At 45.5% G+C, this 17,895-nt stretch overlaps 1 protein-coding gene across 2 annotated transcripts in view; it reads left to right on the forward strand.

The window, feature by feature from the left end:
• UBE2O (ubiquitin conjugating enzyme E2 O) overlaps window positions 1-17,895 on the forward strand; it is a 62,339-nt gene that overhangs the window by 25,987 nt on the left and 18,457 nt on the right. Inside the window, exons 1-7 of one of the 2 annotated variants that reach the window (XM_082294092.1) lie at window positions 5,145-5,225; window positions 7,298-7,357; window positions 12,410-12,520; window positions 13,207-13,304; window positions 14,740-14,803; window positions 16,507-16,650; window positions 17,281-17,390. In XM_082294092.1, coding sequence (XP_082150218.1) covers window positions 7,346-7,357; window positions 12,410-12,520; window positions 13,207-13,304; window positions 14,740-14,803; window positions 16,507-16,650; window positions 17,281-17,390 — 539 coding nt within the window. In that variant the 5' untranslated portion in view covers window positions 5,145-5,225; window positions 7,298-7,345. Of the gene's footprint in view, window positions 1-5,144; window positions 5,226-7,297; window positions 7,358-12,409; window positions 12,521-13,206; window positions 13,305-14,739; window positions 14,804-16,506; window positions 16,651-17,280; window positions 17,391-17,895 lie in introns of those variants that run through there. The other variant, XM_082294091.1, reaches the window with a different exon arrangement.

A 17,895-nucleotide genomic window follows, 5' to 3' on the forward strand; every position in this document is an offset into this window, starting at 1 on the left:
ATCCCTGCCCATGGCAGGGGGTTGGAATGAGATGGTCTTTGAGGTCTCTTCCAGCCCAAACCATTCTATGAATTAAAGGTGTGAGTTACGTGGCAGAGCAGTGACCAGCTCTGTTGTGTGGTGGTGTTGGAAGCCACATACCACTCTGGCATTTAATACTTGTGCAGGCAAAAGTTGAGACCTTGCCCCAGAAGGGTGTAGTTCTTCTGTAAGTAATGCAGGAATCTCCACAGCCTCCTGTCTCCAGCAGATTTTGAATTTTTTGTTTGGAAGAGCCACAGACTACTTGTGCTTGCCATGTAGGAGTAGCCAGGAGGTGTCACAGGCAGAACTTTTGTACCAATCAGTGCAAAAGATTTATTTTAATGTTTTTGCAGCTGCATCCCTCAAGGGTTGTTTTTAAAACCCTCTGTATTGTGTAGCTCATTGTTCAGCTCTTCTGGGTAGTAGAACTTTCGTTCTCAGGAGTCTTAAGTTTCTAGTAGTCTGTCTTCAATCCCATTCTCCCATCTTTCTTTCCCATAAAAACCCAGCATGGTTGGAAACCTCCAGTTAGAAGTGAAGCAACATGTGGCACTTCAAATGTCACAGTGTTAACCAAATGTGAGCTTCCAGGGGATTCTCTGCTGTTGCTTCATCTTCTCTCCTCTTGCTTTTTGCAACTGCTCATGTGCCATGCAAGCTGATCAATGTAACAGAAATCTTTCACGGGAAGTGAACTTTGGATATGGAACATATTTTTCCAAGATGTGATGCCATTGGTGATGTGTTGATACTGAAAAGATATTAAAATATCTTGGCTTCAGATCTTCTGGGTCATTGAATTTCTGAACCTTTGTCTTCTAACTTGGTGTATCCATGATATATTTGGACAGCTGACTTGCTTTTTTAGACACCTCATCTAGATTGAAAATAAAAACAGCTTGTATTGAGTTGATTGCTACACTACTGTTTTAGCTGAAGTGAATTTGGGTGTGTACTCAGACCTTAGAGTTAAAAAAAAATAAGAACTGGGGGATGCTGAGTTGGGTTGGCTGCTGCCAGTTGTGCTCCCTCCTGCCCACTTCCATAAGCACCCATCCCACAGCCATTCCAGCCAAGGCAGCTCTGGAGCTGCTTTGTTTTCTCTTAGTGCCTGGGGCTGGAGCTGGTGGTGGCCAGGAGCTGCTTCATGTAGTAAGGAGGTTTCCTCTTAACCTCCAGTGAGACCCTGGCAGTAGTCCCAGGCACAAACCAGTGCATCTGGTGGAGATTTCCAAGTCACAGCTTCAGGACTGGAGAAAAGGATTTATTTGCTGTCAGGTTTAGAAACCAGGCATGGGAACATGCCTATGGTACATCGTGTCCTGTTTCAGGTGCTGAGAGACTGTCCAGGTCTTTCAAAATCCTTCCAAGGAGCCTGTCTGTCAGCACAACGAAGCAAGGTTTTACCCTTCCCAGCACCAGATGTTTGGATTTAGCTTTAACTGGTTATGGAGCGTGGTACTGAGGTTTGGAGAGCTCTGTGGTGCCATGTTACCTGTTGCTGCAGTAGTTGTTTTCCCTATAGTTTGCTCTTAACCTGTGGGTTTTCTTCATCTTCTGAGCGCTGATGTTACAAGTTCCCATGGCGGCTTCCAAGCTCTCAAGTAGGTGCTGTCCATGTAAACAAAAATGCTTATGTGGGGATTGTAGGACACTGACAGTCCTGGTGACCCTGGAGGAGTGTCCCAGGGAGGGGATTAATTTTTAACTCCAGAACAGATTTAGATATTGACTTGCCAGGAGAACTCTCCAGTTCAGTTTAAAAAAACCCCTCCATCTCTGTGAGTCTAAAGTTCTAACTGTTGATGTTGGACAGAAATCAGGTACCTAGCTCATGTCTCCTCCATCACAATGTTTGTCCACTGTCACAAAAAGACAAATGTGACATGTTTTCTATGGATAAAACATTGGCTTGACTCAAAAGGAGGCCATAAAATGGTAATACATCTGAAAGGCATTATGATTTTTCCCCTCACACTTTTAGTCCCATTAAGAGAATTCAAAATAGCTTCACGAAATTGCAAGTAATTTCTTCTTTTTAACTTTTTTTGTTTACAGTTTTAGGCATAGAGCCTGGGAGCAGTTATTTAAATGAGATCAGTTATACAAGATGTACAAAGGGAGGGTTGGGACCTGGGAGATGGACAAGTAGCCCAGAATGAATAGTAGTGACAGGTCTGTGCAGGTCACAGCCTGGCCTCCCTGCCCTCATGGTGGCCACTACTGTCCAAGTCCTTGTTTAACTCAAGAGGCAGAAGCAGCTTTCATAGTAGATAATTCACTTCTGATTCAGTTGGATAAATGTCTCAACCATCATACAGCAGTTCAGCTCAACATACAGAGTTTCATCTCCAGCGTTGTGCTTTCCTCCATTTTTTTTTTTGTGGTGCCTTGTATTCTCATTTTTATGAGCAGCTACCACTGTGTGTGTGCTGCTTTTTCTCCTCCATCTGTACGAGCTTATTTCCAGAGCTCTTGTTTTGGAGGATGGAATTTGGAATGTGTCTGGAATAGAAAGTGATGTTGTCACCACAGTGATTGCGTTGGAGGTAGAGGCTGTGGGATCACGTTAAGACCTTTGAGCAAATTTTATTCTTTATTGGTCAGAAGTTGCAGTTCTTTAGGTTGGAAAAGACCTTTGAGTTCAACCCAGCACTGTCAAGCCCACCGCTAAATGATGTTCCCAAGTGCTACAGCTGCATACCTTTTAAATTGCTCCAGGGATGGTGACTGCCACTGCCCTGGGCAACCTGTGCCAGTGCTTGACAGCCCTTTTGATGAAGAAATTTTTCCTAATATCCAATCTAAAGCTCTCCTGGCACAATGTGAGGCTGCTTCCCCTTGCCTGGTTACTTGGAAGAAGAGTCTGATGCTCACCTGGCTACAACTTCTATCAGGGAGTTGTGAAGAAGGAAGAGGTCTCCCCTGAGCTTGCTTTTCTCAAGGCTGAGCCCCCCCAGAATCTGAGACAGCACTGGTCGAGTGTGAACTTTAACACTGTGAGTCGGCGTTGGCAGCCTTTATACTGCATCAGGTGCCCTCTTCCACAGCCAGAGTCCTCTCTGTTGCTGGGCAGCTGAGCAGAAACGTGGGTGTAAAACCATGACTGATCCAGGTGAAACGTGTGCTCCCAAATCCGTGTGTAGTGAGTGTCTCAGTGCCAAGGTCTCCCGTCCTTCCTGGTGTCCCAGTACGGGTTGAACCTGCAACACAGAGCAGTCAGCTCCTCTGAAGGAAGGTGTGTCCTGGCGTATTTGAGACTGACCAACCAAGGACTGCAGGTCGATGCATTCAGGTTCTCTTCTGTGCTTGAACTTGTTCCCAGCTTCTGGTTTTGGGATGTTTGGAGCAGGGGACAGTTTGTCCATCCCTACCTCCTGTGACAACATTGCCTACCTGGAGTGCCATGTGGCAGTAGCAAACCAAAATGCTGTTTGCAGGCAGAATTACACCTTCTGTTTCTCCTAAAGTGGAATACCAAGACTCCTGCCCCATGCAGAAAAGAAACTATGTGGGAGTAGGAAAGGAAGGGATGTGCTGGCAGTAAGCATGAATGTGTTGTCCTTTCTCTTCTGTTGTTTAAAACATTCTGGGGGATGGTGACACCAATAGCTGGAGCCTGTGTGGAAGTGGTTTTGTCCACTGTTGGGTACCAATGATGTTACAAGCAAACCTGAATTGCTAATTAGTTTAATTTAAACCCTGCTTTAGGTATGCAGATAGTGACCAGGGATTTATGCCACTACTGAGTGCCTCCAGTACTCATTTTGTTTGGATACACACCAACCAGGGCTAGCTGTCCCTTTATCAGTCTCAGCAGCTCCTATATTATTTGCCACTGAACTTCAGCAGTGATTGTTGCTTATTTACCTGCCACAATACTTGGCGTTGGTGGCTAGTTCAAGTCATTGAAGTAAATTGCTCTGGTTTTGAGCCTTGTCAGAAGGGAGTTGTTGGAGAGGCAAATTGGCACCATATCTTGCATATGTTCAATGGAGTTGAGAGGTTAAACCCAGGGAGTTAACAGTGGGAGTTCAGCCCACCCCTGCCCAGGGATGTTTACACCTCACTGCCAAATTGTTTGCTAAAGTGAGGATCCAGTTTTCTATCACAGACATCTCTCTCAACCTCTGCTGTTAATTTAAACAAACAAAACCCAAACCACAAAGACTTTGCTTCAAATGACAAGTTTGTAATAAAAAATTAGGCAAGTGGATGAAAGCAGAAAGCTCCTGAGGCTTAATGAGTTCATGCTCAGTGGAAATGTCTGTCCTCTCCCAGTCTGCCCAGTTCCAGGTGTGAGCCCTGATGGCTCCCTTATTTCATTTGAGGTGAGATGACTCAGCTGAGAAGGGGAACATGGTCTTGTTGATTTTTGTTCTTTATGCAGAAAATCAGAATTTGTGTACCCCTCCTGCTGTGTGTGGTTTGAGAGCATCATCAACCCTGCTGAAGTATCAGGTGTTCTCCAGATTGCAGCTGGTGCCTTTTGATGAGTAAATTTGCTGTAGAGCTCAGGCACTGATTCAGTGCTGAGCACCAAGAAAGCATCTGAATAGCAAAGGAAGTAAAAGGGGGCCAGAGCTATTCTGCCACTTCTTTTAGCAGTCAAGGCCCTAAGGAACATAACTGACCGCAGGCTGGGTGTGTCATCCCTCTTCACCAGGGTAAAATGTGTGTGCAGTGATGAGTGTCTTTGGTTTGCCTTATTTAACATTTGTAATAGTGAATTTATTTTTTAAAAAGGCAACACAAAACGCATATTGCATTTGAGGAGGGAGCCCAGCTTGGCATACAGGAGCATGGGACTCCTCAGAGCATCTCTGGGAAACTGCTATTTCTCATTCTTGGGGCTCTTACTGATGTACATGGTTAGAACATAAACCCAGCCATGCTAATACTGCCTTTCATAGAGGTAAATATAGCAGCTGAGCTGTGAGGACCTATTTTAAAAGTGCTTGTGCCACAGAATTCCCTCAGTGCTGAGGGAGGGGGCTGTCCATCACATTGCTCTGGGTGTAACAGGGGACAGGAGGAATGGCTGAACTGTTGTGTTCAATGACAGCCATTCCAGCTTGCTCTGGTCGGGTTTCTTGTGGGTTTTGACAGTCTTTTGTGACAGGACAGACCTGTGAAATATTTATTGTTGATGCTGGCATTCTGCTTACTCCTTGGCTTGCTTTTCCTTGCGACTGAGACAGGTGGGTCTGGCACATGAAGCTGAAAATAGCTGTGCTGCCTTTAAAAGCCAAGAGACCTGAAAATAGGTTAAATATAGTCCCCCTGTAGAGAAAGCTTTATACTTTGCTTTGGGAAGAATTTGTATGATTGTATTATTGAGGAAGGATCACAAAATGGGAATGCTGCTTATTTACAGCTTCTGTGATGTACCAATGTTGACTAACCCAAATATATTGCTGCTGCTGCTGGGTAACATCGAATCATCTTGATGGTCTGGGTTCTTCAGAGGCTGCATCATAGGGAACAATATGGCTCCGTGATGTGTTGAAACCTAATGCATCAATTTAAGCCCTAATGCGTTTTGAAATGAAAGTATCATCATACACTTGGAGATGTGCAGTGAGAAAACTTCAGTTACAATACCCAAACTGCTGCTCACGCTTGAGTACTTACTGGAATGTGAATGTTGCAGCCCAATTCTGGATTTTAAAAGGCTGCCTGTAGAGTACTTACTTTAACAAATAATTTTAGAAAGCTGTATAAAAATTCATGTCTATCTATATATCGCAGTGGGATGTGGGAGGCAGTGAAAACACTTCTACAATCTGGAAATGGGCTTGTGGGTTTCAGGTTTCCCACTCCAGTGTGGTTCTGACTCCAGAAGTTGGGTCTAAAAGCCTGGCTGGCTGGGTCTCTTCCTCTCTTACTGAAAAATGCAATCAAGAAGATGATAAATACTCAGGTGCTATGGTTTGATTCCGGATCCTGTTCTTGGAGTATAGATTTGTCTAATTTAGTAAAGCAGGCTGTAAGCCAGGGAGTGGGTTAGGATGAAATGCTGACAAAGCACAGTGGAGTTCAGGCTGGGGATGAGCAAGGAAAAGCCAGGAATGCAGCTGTAGTGACAGGGTGGGCTCTGAAAGTGAGATGTGAGAGAGGCTCTGTCCCTGGTGGTGCATTCATGTGGCACTTCCCAGAGCACGGGGGGTGTAATTAGTATGTTTGCAGGGCTGGAGTGATGTACCAATGCAAATAACTTCTGGACCACTGAAATGCAAATGAGGCTTCTCCCTGTTCAGCAGAGGGAGATTTTAGCTGAGTTACTGGGAGACTGAGCAAGCCTGAAATTGGAGTTCACTCTTGTGGCCTCCCTTAGGACATCATCCCTCATGTAGCATTCCAGTGTATTCAGTGGCAGCTGCACTTTGTAGTTTTAAGCTTGTTGAAAACACTTAATGAAATAGCTTGCAAGTAGTCTTGAGGCCATTGAAACAGCTGGATGAAGGGCCACTTCTGGAAGGGCATCACTTGGTTAATCACTGGAGAGTCATCAAGTGATACGTTCCCTGGTGCCCACAGGTCTGTGTGAGCTGCTCTAGGGTAAGTAAGGATGGTCCGACCACATCCTTTGTTGCCAGAATGAGCTCTTTGCCAGCAAGTGCTTTAGCAGGAGCTGGAATAAGCAGTGCTTTGGCTTTATCCATGGTCTTATTGATGTTTCATTATGTGCATAGACCTGAGAGCTTTTAAGTGCAGAAACAGCCATTTCTTTTCCTTTTTTTTTTTTTTCAAGATAAGTGCTTGCTGCAGTGGATTTGTCACCTATTCCCCTGCCAGCCAAGACTTCTTACTGTACAGGACCTCGCTCATGTGTCCCAGGCCAAACAGGCTTTCCACAGATATTTGGGAGTATCTTGGGTGAAAAGCATGCAGGATGAGACACAGAGCTGTGATGTATCTTCTGTACTACATAGACTGGATGTGGGTAGGAAATGATGCGTGGTGCAGGCAGAGGAAGAGAAGAGGAAGACTTGAGGGGTTGAGTGAGTCAATGTCTGCACCCTTTTTGATGTGTCTGCTGACTTAGAGCACAGTTGTGGATGGATCCCCTGGTTGCTGATGTCAGATCTGTCAACTGGATTTGGCAAATGTGCCAAGGGGATTAACTCTGTGTATGGAAGCGCCTCAGAATCCTCCGCTGCAATCCTCCTCAGTCTGGAGGGTTGGGATACTGTGCATTTGTATTTGTCATGTTATTTCTGACTGAGTATCATCTGGGGTCACTAAAGCCAATCTCTCTTTCTCTCCTTAGCTGAAGCTTGAAGATCGCTCAGTGGTCCCTCGAGATGTGGTCAGACACATGAGCTCCAGCGTAAGTGCGCTTTTTTTTTTTGTCTCTTTTTGACTGTGATACTGCTGCATGGATTTCTAGGACTTGCCAAATTGCCTGAATGGAGCTGGACAGTAATGCTTTGAGCATGTTCTATTTTTAGGTTGTTGGATAGACTTAGCTGCATCCAGTGAAAATGGAATTCTGCTAAGGCTGCCTCTCTACAGTTGGATATCTGCAAAGGTCTCCTGAGCAAGCAATCCCAGTCATGGTCAGGGAAGGAGACAAGAAGCCTGTCTACCCTACCATTCTTAAAATTTTACATTAATCCGTTCTGAGATGTGGGGACAGTGGACCTGCTCTCCCAGACCTAACAGGGAGGTTGGAGTGGGGGCAGATCCCAGTTCTGCTGCTTGCCTTTGCCTCTTTGTGTGCTCTGGTAGAGAACTTAAAGGGAATATATTCAGACACACCTCTCAGTCTACAGTAAGCAGCATCTTTTCCAGCTTCTCCCAGAAATACAGCAAACCCAACACTGCTGGAGCATCCAACACAGCTAGGTTGACAGAAAGCAAGCTGGTTCTTAAACAGCAGCTGAGAAGTGTTCCCTTTGCTCTTTCTGGATGCTGTTCTGTGTCCCAGCCACTCTGTTGTAGTTGTATGGCACTTGTGCCTATCGGAGATGTGTGGATTCGGAGTTTGTACGGGGAATACTGGGGAGGTGGTTGAGTATCGATGATCAGATGGGATGTGCTCTCTTTAGGAGCTCAGCAGGCTTGGTGGTTTCTTGCTGTGGCTCAGAGCTAACCTCTAACCCTGAGCCATATGGCCCTGCCATGTGCTTGCCTCTATCTTCTCTTGACTTGCTTCCAGCAATGTGGCTACCAAGGCTGTGATGAAGGAAGCAGCTGGCCACTAACTGCTGTAGTTGCACCACATGGTGTGCAGCCTGGTGCAGGGATAGAGAAAGCTATTCTCTGACCTGGCTGCCTTGTTTGGGTTTTTGTGGTTTTTTAAATGAAGCCTTTTTTTGTCAATTAGTAAGAGTAAACCCACCCCTTTTTCACAGAACATTACAAAGGAAAAAAAAAAAGGAATGAAAAGCTTGAATGATAATTTGAAAATTGCTGAAGCAAAGTATTTCCTCAAGAAATGTAATGGTTGTTTGAAATGGAAATTTGAAGTCAAGATATCCTTCTAAAACTGCAGCTTTATGAAAGAGTTCCAGTCCAAAACAATGAACGGGTAGAAAATGGAATTATCAGCTGTTCACAGTGTTGTACCTGGCACAGCTGGAGCCTTCAGTATATTCTTCTCACTCAGGGGGATACTTTGAGTCCTATCTCTCAGTTGTTTGCTATCCAGTGCTTCTTAAATTCATTTTAAGCTTTCAGGACAGCAGGTTGTTCTCCTCTTGGCAAACATGGATGTGCTGCTTTTGTTTGCAATTTCCATTCTCATTTGAGCAGAAATTGGCTCCCCTGGCTTGCTGCACATGTTTTGGTAGATATGTACCCAGCAGTTGTCTTGCACATTTGTTTTTGTCCATTTGCATGTTCAAATAATGATATTTGCTTGACCCTTGTGGCCAGTAACTTCATTTTTTAAATTGATGGAATGGTGAGATTGTAACTCAATTTCTTACCCTCAAATGTTTTAAATGTTAGTGGTGAATTGAACAATAAACCCCTTTCATCCCAAAGAAAACCTTCACCTGCTAACAGATATATTCCAAAAATTACAGGAGCATTTAAAATAGAAAACCTGCAAGTGTTAGCCTGCCAAATTCAGGATGTGGGATGGTTGCCCTGCACCAGTTGGCCTGGCAAATGGAGAATGTGGAATTTATTCTGTATTCAACACACTCTTTTAGGGATTGTTTTTAACCTTGAGCGGGAAGGACTTGAAATCCTCTGTTCCTCAAGAGAGGAGAGCTGACTCAAATCCATGTGCTTCTCATCGAGCACTGAGTGTGGGGAAAGACTGCTTCAGGGGGAAATGCATAAAATGAGATCATTTTCACTGAATACAGTTGGGCCTGAAAGTCTAATCCAGCTGGATGAGAAGCAGGAAAAGTGGCAGAGTTAATTTTTCCAGGTGATATGCTAATTTGGGGAAAAGGTAAGAAGTAGGTCTGTAATCTGTCAGACACCTGGATTTTGTTGCTTCAAAGGATGCTGGGCTATGCTGTCCCTTTTAAACAAAGGACTAAGGGTGGTGTAAAGATGCTCTTAGAAAAGAGATTGCTGAGGGAAAGAGTAGAAGGATGGGAGGTAGAAGATATGGGATTGAAGGCTGTGTTTCCAGAGCTGCTGCACTCTGGGAGGAGAGTTTGCTGTTCTGCCTTAAAGCCTTGTCTCTGGTGGGGAAGGAATCCATTCACTGCTTAAATACTCAGTGTGGTGCATGATGTCAGGGTAGCAGAAGCAGCAGGAAGAAGGTCTGGGGAGTGCATTTAATTGTGGAGTGAGTGGGGCTTGAACCCATCAGCTCTCCTCACTCAGTTCAGTCCCCTTCCTTTTCCAGTTCTGCTGTTGGGGTTGATGGAAATGGATTTTTGTTAACAGAACTGTGAAATGTCAGCTGGTTTCATTTGGCCTCTCCCTTAGTGAGATCAGCTAATGAAAGGATGGGTGTGTTTGAGCTGTGCCAGGCTGAGGACCTGCCGTGGAAGATGAGACAAGTTGGCAATGTCTCTTTTGGGGACTGCACTGCTGAGTGCTGCTATAAACTCAGAGTGATTCAGCAGAACCCCTCAGCCTGCAAATCTGCCTCTGTGCAGGCTAATGTTTCATGGGACAGGGAAGTAAATAAACTCATAATAAAGGAAGGTTCAGTGGCATGTGAGGGAGGAGAACTGTGACTCAGCAGCCCTGTAGGTCCCGGGGTTGCTCACAACATTGATTTCTGCTGTCCTAACCACAGACAGGGCTCTGCACTTGCTCAGGCATTTTATAACTGGAAGGAGAAGAGAGCTGAGCTAAACCTGTTGCTTTTGGCCATGACAAATAGCACCCAACTGTGTTAGGTGGGAGGCACCTTTAGGGTGGCACAGGTACCTTCTCCATGGGGAAACTCCGAGAACAGACAGAGGGTGTTGGCGTACATCAGTGACTCCAGTCCTGGTTTTATTGCTTGCTATACTTTCACCGTCCATTAAAGGGATTTTAGACCAAGAGACAATGTGATCCACAGAAATCACAGGTGCTGGATTGTATCCTGTCTCAGAGCTGCTGTCATGTTGGCTGCTGATAAAGGAAAAATTAATTCTGAAATGCGCAGTGCAGGGCAAGGAATTTGCTTCTTGAGTGTTTTCTGGTTCTGACTAACAAACAGTCTAAAACACAGGGCCTGAACTGCAAACCACAGCCAGAGGATGGTGTGGGTATACTTATTTTAGCTTACTCTGGGGAAAAAGCAGGGCAGGTGGCTGTGCTGTAGCCTGCAGAAGCTGTGGGTTTGTTGAGCAGGTGCCACTTCTGAGCAGACCTCACTCATCCCACGGCTCAAATCCTGCTGGCAGCAGCTGTTGTGAAGCCAGTGTAGTTCTGGCCAACCCTTTTCAGGTGAGAGTGATGGTACAGCTCTGCTGGGCTCTTTCCTGGCAGCCTGTGCAGGCAACAAGCTTAGCTGCAGTCTGTTGTGATGGAGCTGAAGCTGGGAAAAGGCTCCCTTTGCTTCCCAGCCCTTCTGGAAAGGAATGGGAGTGGTATGTGGAGCAGCTGGAGGGAATGAGCCCCTGCTGCTTTGGGGTCTGCCAGCCTGGCTCTCCCAGCCCTCCTGGCTGTGCTGGCACAGCTCAACCTGGGGCAGGTCCTACTCTCCTGATCCCGTTGTCTTGGAAGCCTCGGGGCTGCAGAGCACTTGGGCTGGTGTGGTGTGAGGAGAGGACTACCAGCAGGCAGGTGGAAAGCAAGCCAGCCAGAAGGGCTGAGCAGTCTGTCCAGGAATTACCCAGGACTGTCTTTGCTCCAACTGCTTGTCCTCAAGATGAAACTGAATGAGTTGAACACCAGCAAACTTCTGAATTCCCACAAGGGCTGCCCAGGGCTCTTTGAGTGAAAGCCCTGACTAAAAACTTCCCGGGGTTGAAAGAACAGAACTGAGCAAACAAATCCACTTCTTGCAGGATATAAGCCCTTTGAGTGTTGTGCTCAAGTTCTGCTGGAGCAGAGACCTTGATGTTTGAGATAAGGACAGCTCATACCAGGGCATTTGCCATGCTGGCCCTCAGTCAGCTTTGATAATGGACTTGTGGTCTTTAATAAATAAGAATATCGATTGTCCCAGCTGTCAGGAGGCCCCGGCAGCTGCTGCCTTTGACAGTGTTTGGGTTAGCAGCCCTTCCTTGAAGGCCTCCACCATATGTGTGAGCAACGTGCACATTGTGTGCTCCCTGCCAAGCTGCCCCCAGAAGGCTCCTGACAGCATGCCTTCTTTTCTTTGGGACAAAAAAGATTAAAACTTCGTTAAAAAGTGAGAGAGATAATGACAAACCATCTTATAATTAGACCAACTGTAAATTATCTGGCTGCAAACCTTGAAATTTGACCAAAGGTGCCAGATTTTTTTTTTTCAGTATGGCACAAAATAAAGGCCGTTTATACTGTCCTGCAAAATTGTGTGAGTTAAAGTCAAAACAGCTTTAAAGAATTTCTGTTTTGTTGCTGATCTACCCCTGCCTTTGCTGACTGAGCAGTACCTGCACATTGGTCCTGTGGAGCTGCAGAGATTCACTCAGTTGAACAGAGCAGGGAGCCAGGCAGATTATAAAGCAACTAAATACTAATCACCTGATTTAGTAAGGTCTTATTTGACCAGGTGCAGGACTCTCTGCTTTAGCAGCCATTTCAAATTCTAACTGAAAGACTTCTAACTGGGAAGAAAACACTACAGGTCTGTAATAGTGGCCTCACCTTCTGAGCTCTCATAGTGTTTTGTGAAATGCCCTTGCAGAACAAGGACCTGAAGGGTAAGAGGGGGTTTAGTTTTAAAATTTATTTGTCTCTTCACTTACGACTTCTACAAAACACATACATCTGTATGTAGGACCTCCCCTAGGTAACAAACCCTTTTTCCCTTTTGTGTTTTCAGGACAGTCAGTGTGGAACTGTAATTGACGTCAACATTGAGTGTGCTGTGAAGCTGGTGGGAACCAACTGCATCCTTTACCCTGTCAACAGCAAAGACCTGCAGCATATCTGGGTGAGAACACAGCCAAAATCCACATGGGAGCCAGGGCTTGGTGGTTTGGAGGGATGCTGCTGTACTTCAAATCTGTCTTGAAGACAAAGCATCCATGTTGTGCAAGATGTATCTGCAGCTTGGTTTTATTTTAAACTTGCTGCAAGCAGCCTCCCTGGGAGAAGATGATGCAGCATCTCCTCATCTCCCCATCTGTTCTGTGTTTCTCATCACATTGCTGAGACCAAATTGTTTTGAAGGGCTAACTGACATTAAATTCTGTGAGAACTTCTGCACTGAGTGTGGAAAGCTGGTGTAGCAACCTGACCAGAGCAGCCCATGGCTGTGGCCCAGAGCCGCTGAGCTGCGACACCACTGCTGTTTAAACAGGCTATAAAAATGCTGAGATGAGTCAGGCAGATTTCTGTTAAGCTGGAACAGTCTCAAACATATCTGGTTCTTTCTTTGAGTGGGTAGGTGGTTTCCAGAGACCAGGTGGGGTAGGATTTCATCGTTCTTTTTCCTCTGAGAGAAAGAAAATTTGGGAGTAAAGAGCAGGAATGTCGTAACTCATCCCAAGTCACAGCCTGTGGGAAGACAGTAGGATGTGAGCTCCTCTGGGATGAAAAATTAGTCTTAGTGATGAAAATTGGCTCCAGCTACAACAAGTGATATTTATAAGGTTTTGTTTCCTGTTTTCATCACAGCCTTTCATGTATGGTGACTACATCGCCTATGACTGCTGGCTGGGCAAGGTCTATGATTTGAAGAACCAAGTTATCCTCAAGCTCTCCAATGGTGCCAGGTACTTCTCTCCTTCCTGTGGAAGACTGTCCCCTCTGGCTTTCACAATCCTGATCTGTTTTATGAGAACAAGAAACAGTTTGGGCTTCATTTACATAGTGATAAGTTATCTGCTTGCATAATCTTCAGATGTAGAGCAAGAGAATACATCTTTCTCTGAAAACATTGAAAGTCATTGACAGCCCTCTGGAAAATCTGTAGTCTGAAAGGCGACAATTTTTTTCAATCCCAGCAGATGAGTGCTCCAGAACTAAAGCACACTGGTCTTTAAACTGTGCTTCTCCTCTGCAAAAGTAGCTGTTTAAGATGGGTGGTTGTTCCAGACTACTTCTCAGTAGGAGTGCTGCAGGGGGAATTCTTACCTTAAAAAAAGGGTCTGTGAAATTCTGGAAACTTGCAGGCTAGTGGTTTTTATCAAAGATGAAAAAGCAGCCCAAGATAGAACAGCTGTTCTTTTTCACTGAATTTTTTATAAATGAAAACACAATCCAAAGTCTAGAGAAGGATTTAACCAGAGATACTGAAAGAAATATTTGGTGAAATTTCTGCAAAGCCAGCAGAAAGATCTGAATTCTGTTCCTCTTGCATGTGAGACAGTGACTTGTGTGCTAACCCTTATGAATTCACTACATCCACTCTGCTACTGTGGCCTATCTTATCCAGCAAACTCTTGATGCAAGGGAAGGAAGGAACCAGTGGAGGGCCAAGAGGCGTATGGGCCTGGCAGCTGGGGAATAACCCATCTGTCTTGTAAATTGAGTGTTGACATTGATGTTTAAAACACAACAATCAAATCCACAATCCTGCAGCCAGCTTTGAGTCTAGGAGAAGTGAGTAATGTGAGATGATTGGTGGATGCATCTAAGAGTTTGACTGTGTTACTGTGCAGTTAACCCAGGCTGGAAGGTTCTTAGGTGTATGTTAAACTGGGAGTGAAAAATAGCCACACATCTCTATCTGTAATGCCTGCAGTTACTGGTGCAATTTAAAACCTTGCCTGGAATCTTGTACCAGCTCCTGCACAGCTGTGGAAAGTGAGGTAACTTTTTGCAAAACCTCTTCTTAATGAATCATTTGAAATGCCACCAGAACTCACTCTGGAAACGAAGCTATTACTGAAGAAAATAAGCCCAAGTTGCCTTTAGTTCCCAGCATGGTGTGAGCAACAAATGGGACCTTTGCAGCAGACAGATCTTGTCCAGCACCCAGCCTGTTACTTAGCTTGGTTTTTTACGTGCTGAATGTGACCTTTAGATACCTTTAATGCGTTTACAGCTTGTCTATAACCAGTTTTTCTCCGGACTATAAAAGCTCAGTGATGCACTCCTGGGTGCATGGCCAGACGTGCTCAGGCAGTGTCAGTCCCTCGGGTGCTGTTTGCTTTTGGGGTGGATGGCTCTGGGAATGTGACAGTCTGTCTCCTGTCTGCTTTCCAGGTGTTCCATGAGCACGGAAGATGGAGCCAAGCTGTATGACGTTTGTCCCCACGTCAGTGACTCGGTGAGCAGCTGGGTCTCCTGAGAGTCCTTCTGATCAACTTTGTCTTGGAAACTTCTTTGTGCAGGAGGGAAGGAGAAGGCAAAATTTGTAGGCATTTATTAATCCTAAGAATTAAATGGTGTATCACAAACAGTAACAGTTTAAAGGTGATGTTAGTAATGAGCAGGTTTTGAGGAGGTATTACAATGAATACATCCAACTGATTTCTGTGTAAACAGCTTGTGTAATGTGCTGTCAGATGGCTGGTGTCAAGGCAAGTTCACTCACTGCTCCTTCTATCTGCACATGCTTCTAAAGGCTCTTACTCAATTTACTGCTTTCAAAGACTGTTCCTCTTCTGGAAAAAGGCATTTTGTTTAACAGGTGTTCTGCTAGAAGCAGGTTTTCAGATCATGTAAAATAATGTCTCTTGTTACCGCAGTCCATGGCATGCTTTGAATGGAGCCCTGCCATCATACTGGCATTTTCCAAATCACGTAGCAGGGAAGGTTTTGCTGGCTTTTGGGCAAAACAGTTTGCTGTGTGGTGGGACCTAACCTCTCTCACCTTCAAAGGCTGATGACAGCTTGCTTGTTCTTCCAAAGGGCCTTGCTGCACTCCTGGCAGCAGTGTTGGGAGATGACGGAGGATGACGTGTGATCCTTAGGAACTAGCAAAGCACTGAGCTCTTCTCCTTCCTAGCCTTCAAAGCAAAGGTCCCTTTGATCTAAAACTGCACTTCTGCTGAAACTTGATGGCAGCTTGTTGAAGAGTAAATGGAATATCAGTTCAATAGGATGTGCTGCTGTGGTTTTCTGGTTCTGTACACAGAAGGAGTGGTCTGTCGCTCAGTGTACTCCAGTACCTCAGTCTCTGCTACTTGGGTTGTGCAGTGGGTTTTCTGCTCACTAAATAGATGTCGTAGCAACATTCAGCTTCTGGTTACCCAATTTTGAGATGGCTTGTTTTGAGTCAGGCTGCCTTTAAAGTGTACATAGTCCTCTGGGGAGTCACAGCTTGGGCTGAATCACAGGCTGTCTCCAGCGTTACTCTTGATGCTGTGCTCAGAATTGCTGTGTGTTAGGTGCTTACCTGACTTAGATCTTGTCACACTGCTCTTATCCCTTCTGACAAAGTACAAGACTCAATGCAGTTTTGTGCACAGTATTTTATCTACCCTAAACTGCTCTGTCCGCCCCCACACTGAATCTCAGTATCAGTGGGAAGGAGTTCTAGGAAAGCAGTTGTTGTGTTTAGTGTCCTGTTTTTGTTTTCAAAGAACTGTCATATTAACTAATCCACCTGAGACAGGAATAATACTTACACGCTTAATTTGACAAACAGAGGAGTGAAGGCACACTCTGCCTCTGAAAGCTGTAGGTGGTTGAATTAGAGCATGGAAGAGAGATAGATGTCCTTGCCCAGCTGATCTGGGCTACCTTGTTAATGAGAACCTCTCTGTGGAAATAGGCATCTTTTGTTTCTTACAAGTACCTTTGCTTCTCCTGCACCAAGTCCTGGTCCTGTCTGAATATGTGACAGAGCAGGTTGCTATAGGAACTGCTGGGCTGCCTTCAGGAGAGGATGAGCTACAGGAGATGGGCATCTTGCAGACTTTACCTTTATAGTTAATTTTACTGGTCACAAAAGATGGAAGGGAAATGCTGGAATATTAAATCTTGGAGTCCTTTATGCTGCTTTTCTCCCCTCCATTTCCCCCACAGGGTCTCTTCTTTGATGATTCATATGGCTTCTATCCTGGACAAGTCCTCATCGGGCCATCTAAAGTGTTCTCCAGTGTGCAGTGGCTCTCAGGTGTGAAGCCTGTTCTGAGCACAAAGAGCAAGTTCAGAGTGGTGGTGGAAGAGGTAAGGACTGACACCCTGACACATGGCCACCTTCTGCCAAGCACAGTCCCAGGCTGGCTGTTTGGAGCAGAGTCAGCTTGCCATGGTAACCTCCCAAGAGCAAATGTGCTCTGGCTGTGGTGACAAATTTCTCATTGGGCACTGGCAGGATTTTTGAGCATCCTAGCAAGGGTCCCTGCTGGAACCCTGTAATGGGATCACATGTCAGTACACTCAGAGGGCAGTACTGCTGATCAGTAGGGTAGTAGGAGCACATCTTCTATTGAAACTTAATGCTGCATGCTGTCCAAAAAGGGAGAAATATTGCTGACTCTTGGGTTAAAGAAGGAGCAGCTCCAAATCCATTACCATATTTCTATGTGACATTGGACTGCTGATCTATATGTACCATAACTTCCTTCCCAAGCCACTTGTCTTTCCTTGAAGCTAAAAGCTGTAGAATCTCTGCATTGTCAGGAGTCAGGCTGTAGGGACACTGGAGTTGTCCTGGATGTGGTGAAACTGCACTTGCCCATATTAAATGATAAAAGCAGGTTTGCTGCTTTCCTCTGTGTAAACTTTCAGATCTGAGACACTGGTCTGGGAAAGTCTCTGAAAAGTTAAATTGCCTTTTCTGTCATTGCATTGTAGGTACAGGTGGTAGAACTAAAGGTTACTTGGATCACTAAAAGCTTTTGTCCTGGAGGTACTGACAGTGTGAGCCCTCCTCCCTCGATAATCAGCCAGGACAAGCTGTCCAGGTGAGATCCCTTGAAAGCCCCTTCTCACTCCCAGCACCCAGGCCCTGCACAGGCTGTGGGTGACAGGCCTACCAAGTGAAGAGACACAATGCTGCCGTTTCCAGTGGGTTTTTTTTCCATGTTGCATGCCTGCATATGCCAGAGCTTCAAAAATGCAAGATAACAATTTCTGAATCAGTTTAGCAGACACTTGAGTTACCAGGACGAGGGCAAGCATCCCACTAATGCTATGTTCCCTCCAGCTGACAGGTGCATAGAATGGTGTCGGGCAGCAGCTTCCTTCTTCCCTTGTCCTTTCACTCCTGCTTGGAGCAGGCTGCATCTCCGTGTGGGGCTGGGGTGGGGCTCAGGGGTGCGGCTGCAGCCAAGGCTGGTACTGAGGCAGTAACTGGTGCCCTCTGCAGGCTGCAGCTGCCAGAATGGGCTGGGAAAGCTCAAAAGATAAGTCAGATGAGCAACAGCACTGTCAGCGTGGGTCCTGGCTGGGGCTCATGTGCTGGAGGGG

Source organism: Coloeus monedula (assembly GCF_965178545.1).
Source record: "Coloeus monedula genome assembly, chromosome: 19".
Lineage (NCBI taxonomy): Eukaryota > Metazoa > Chordata > Aves > Passeriformes > Corvidae > Coloeus > Coloeus monedula.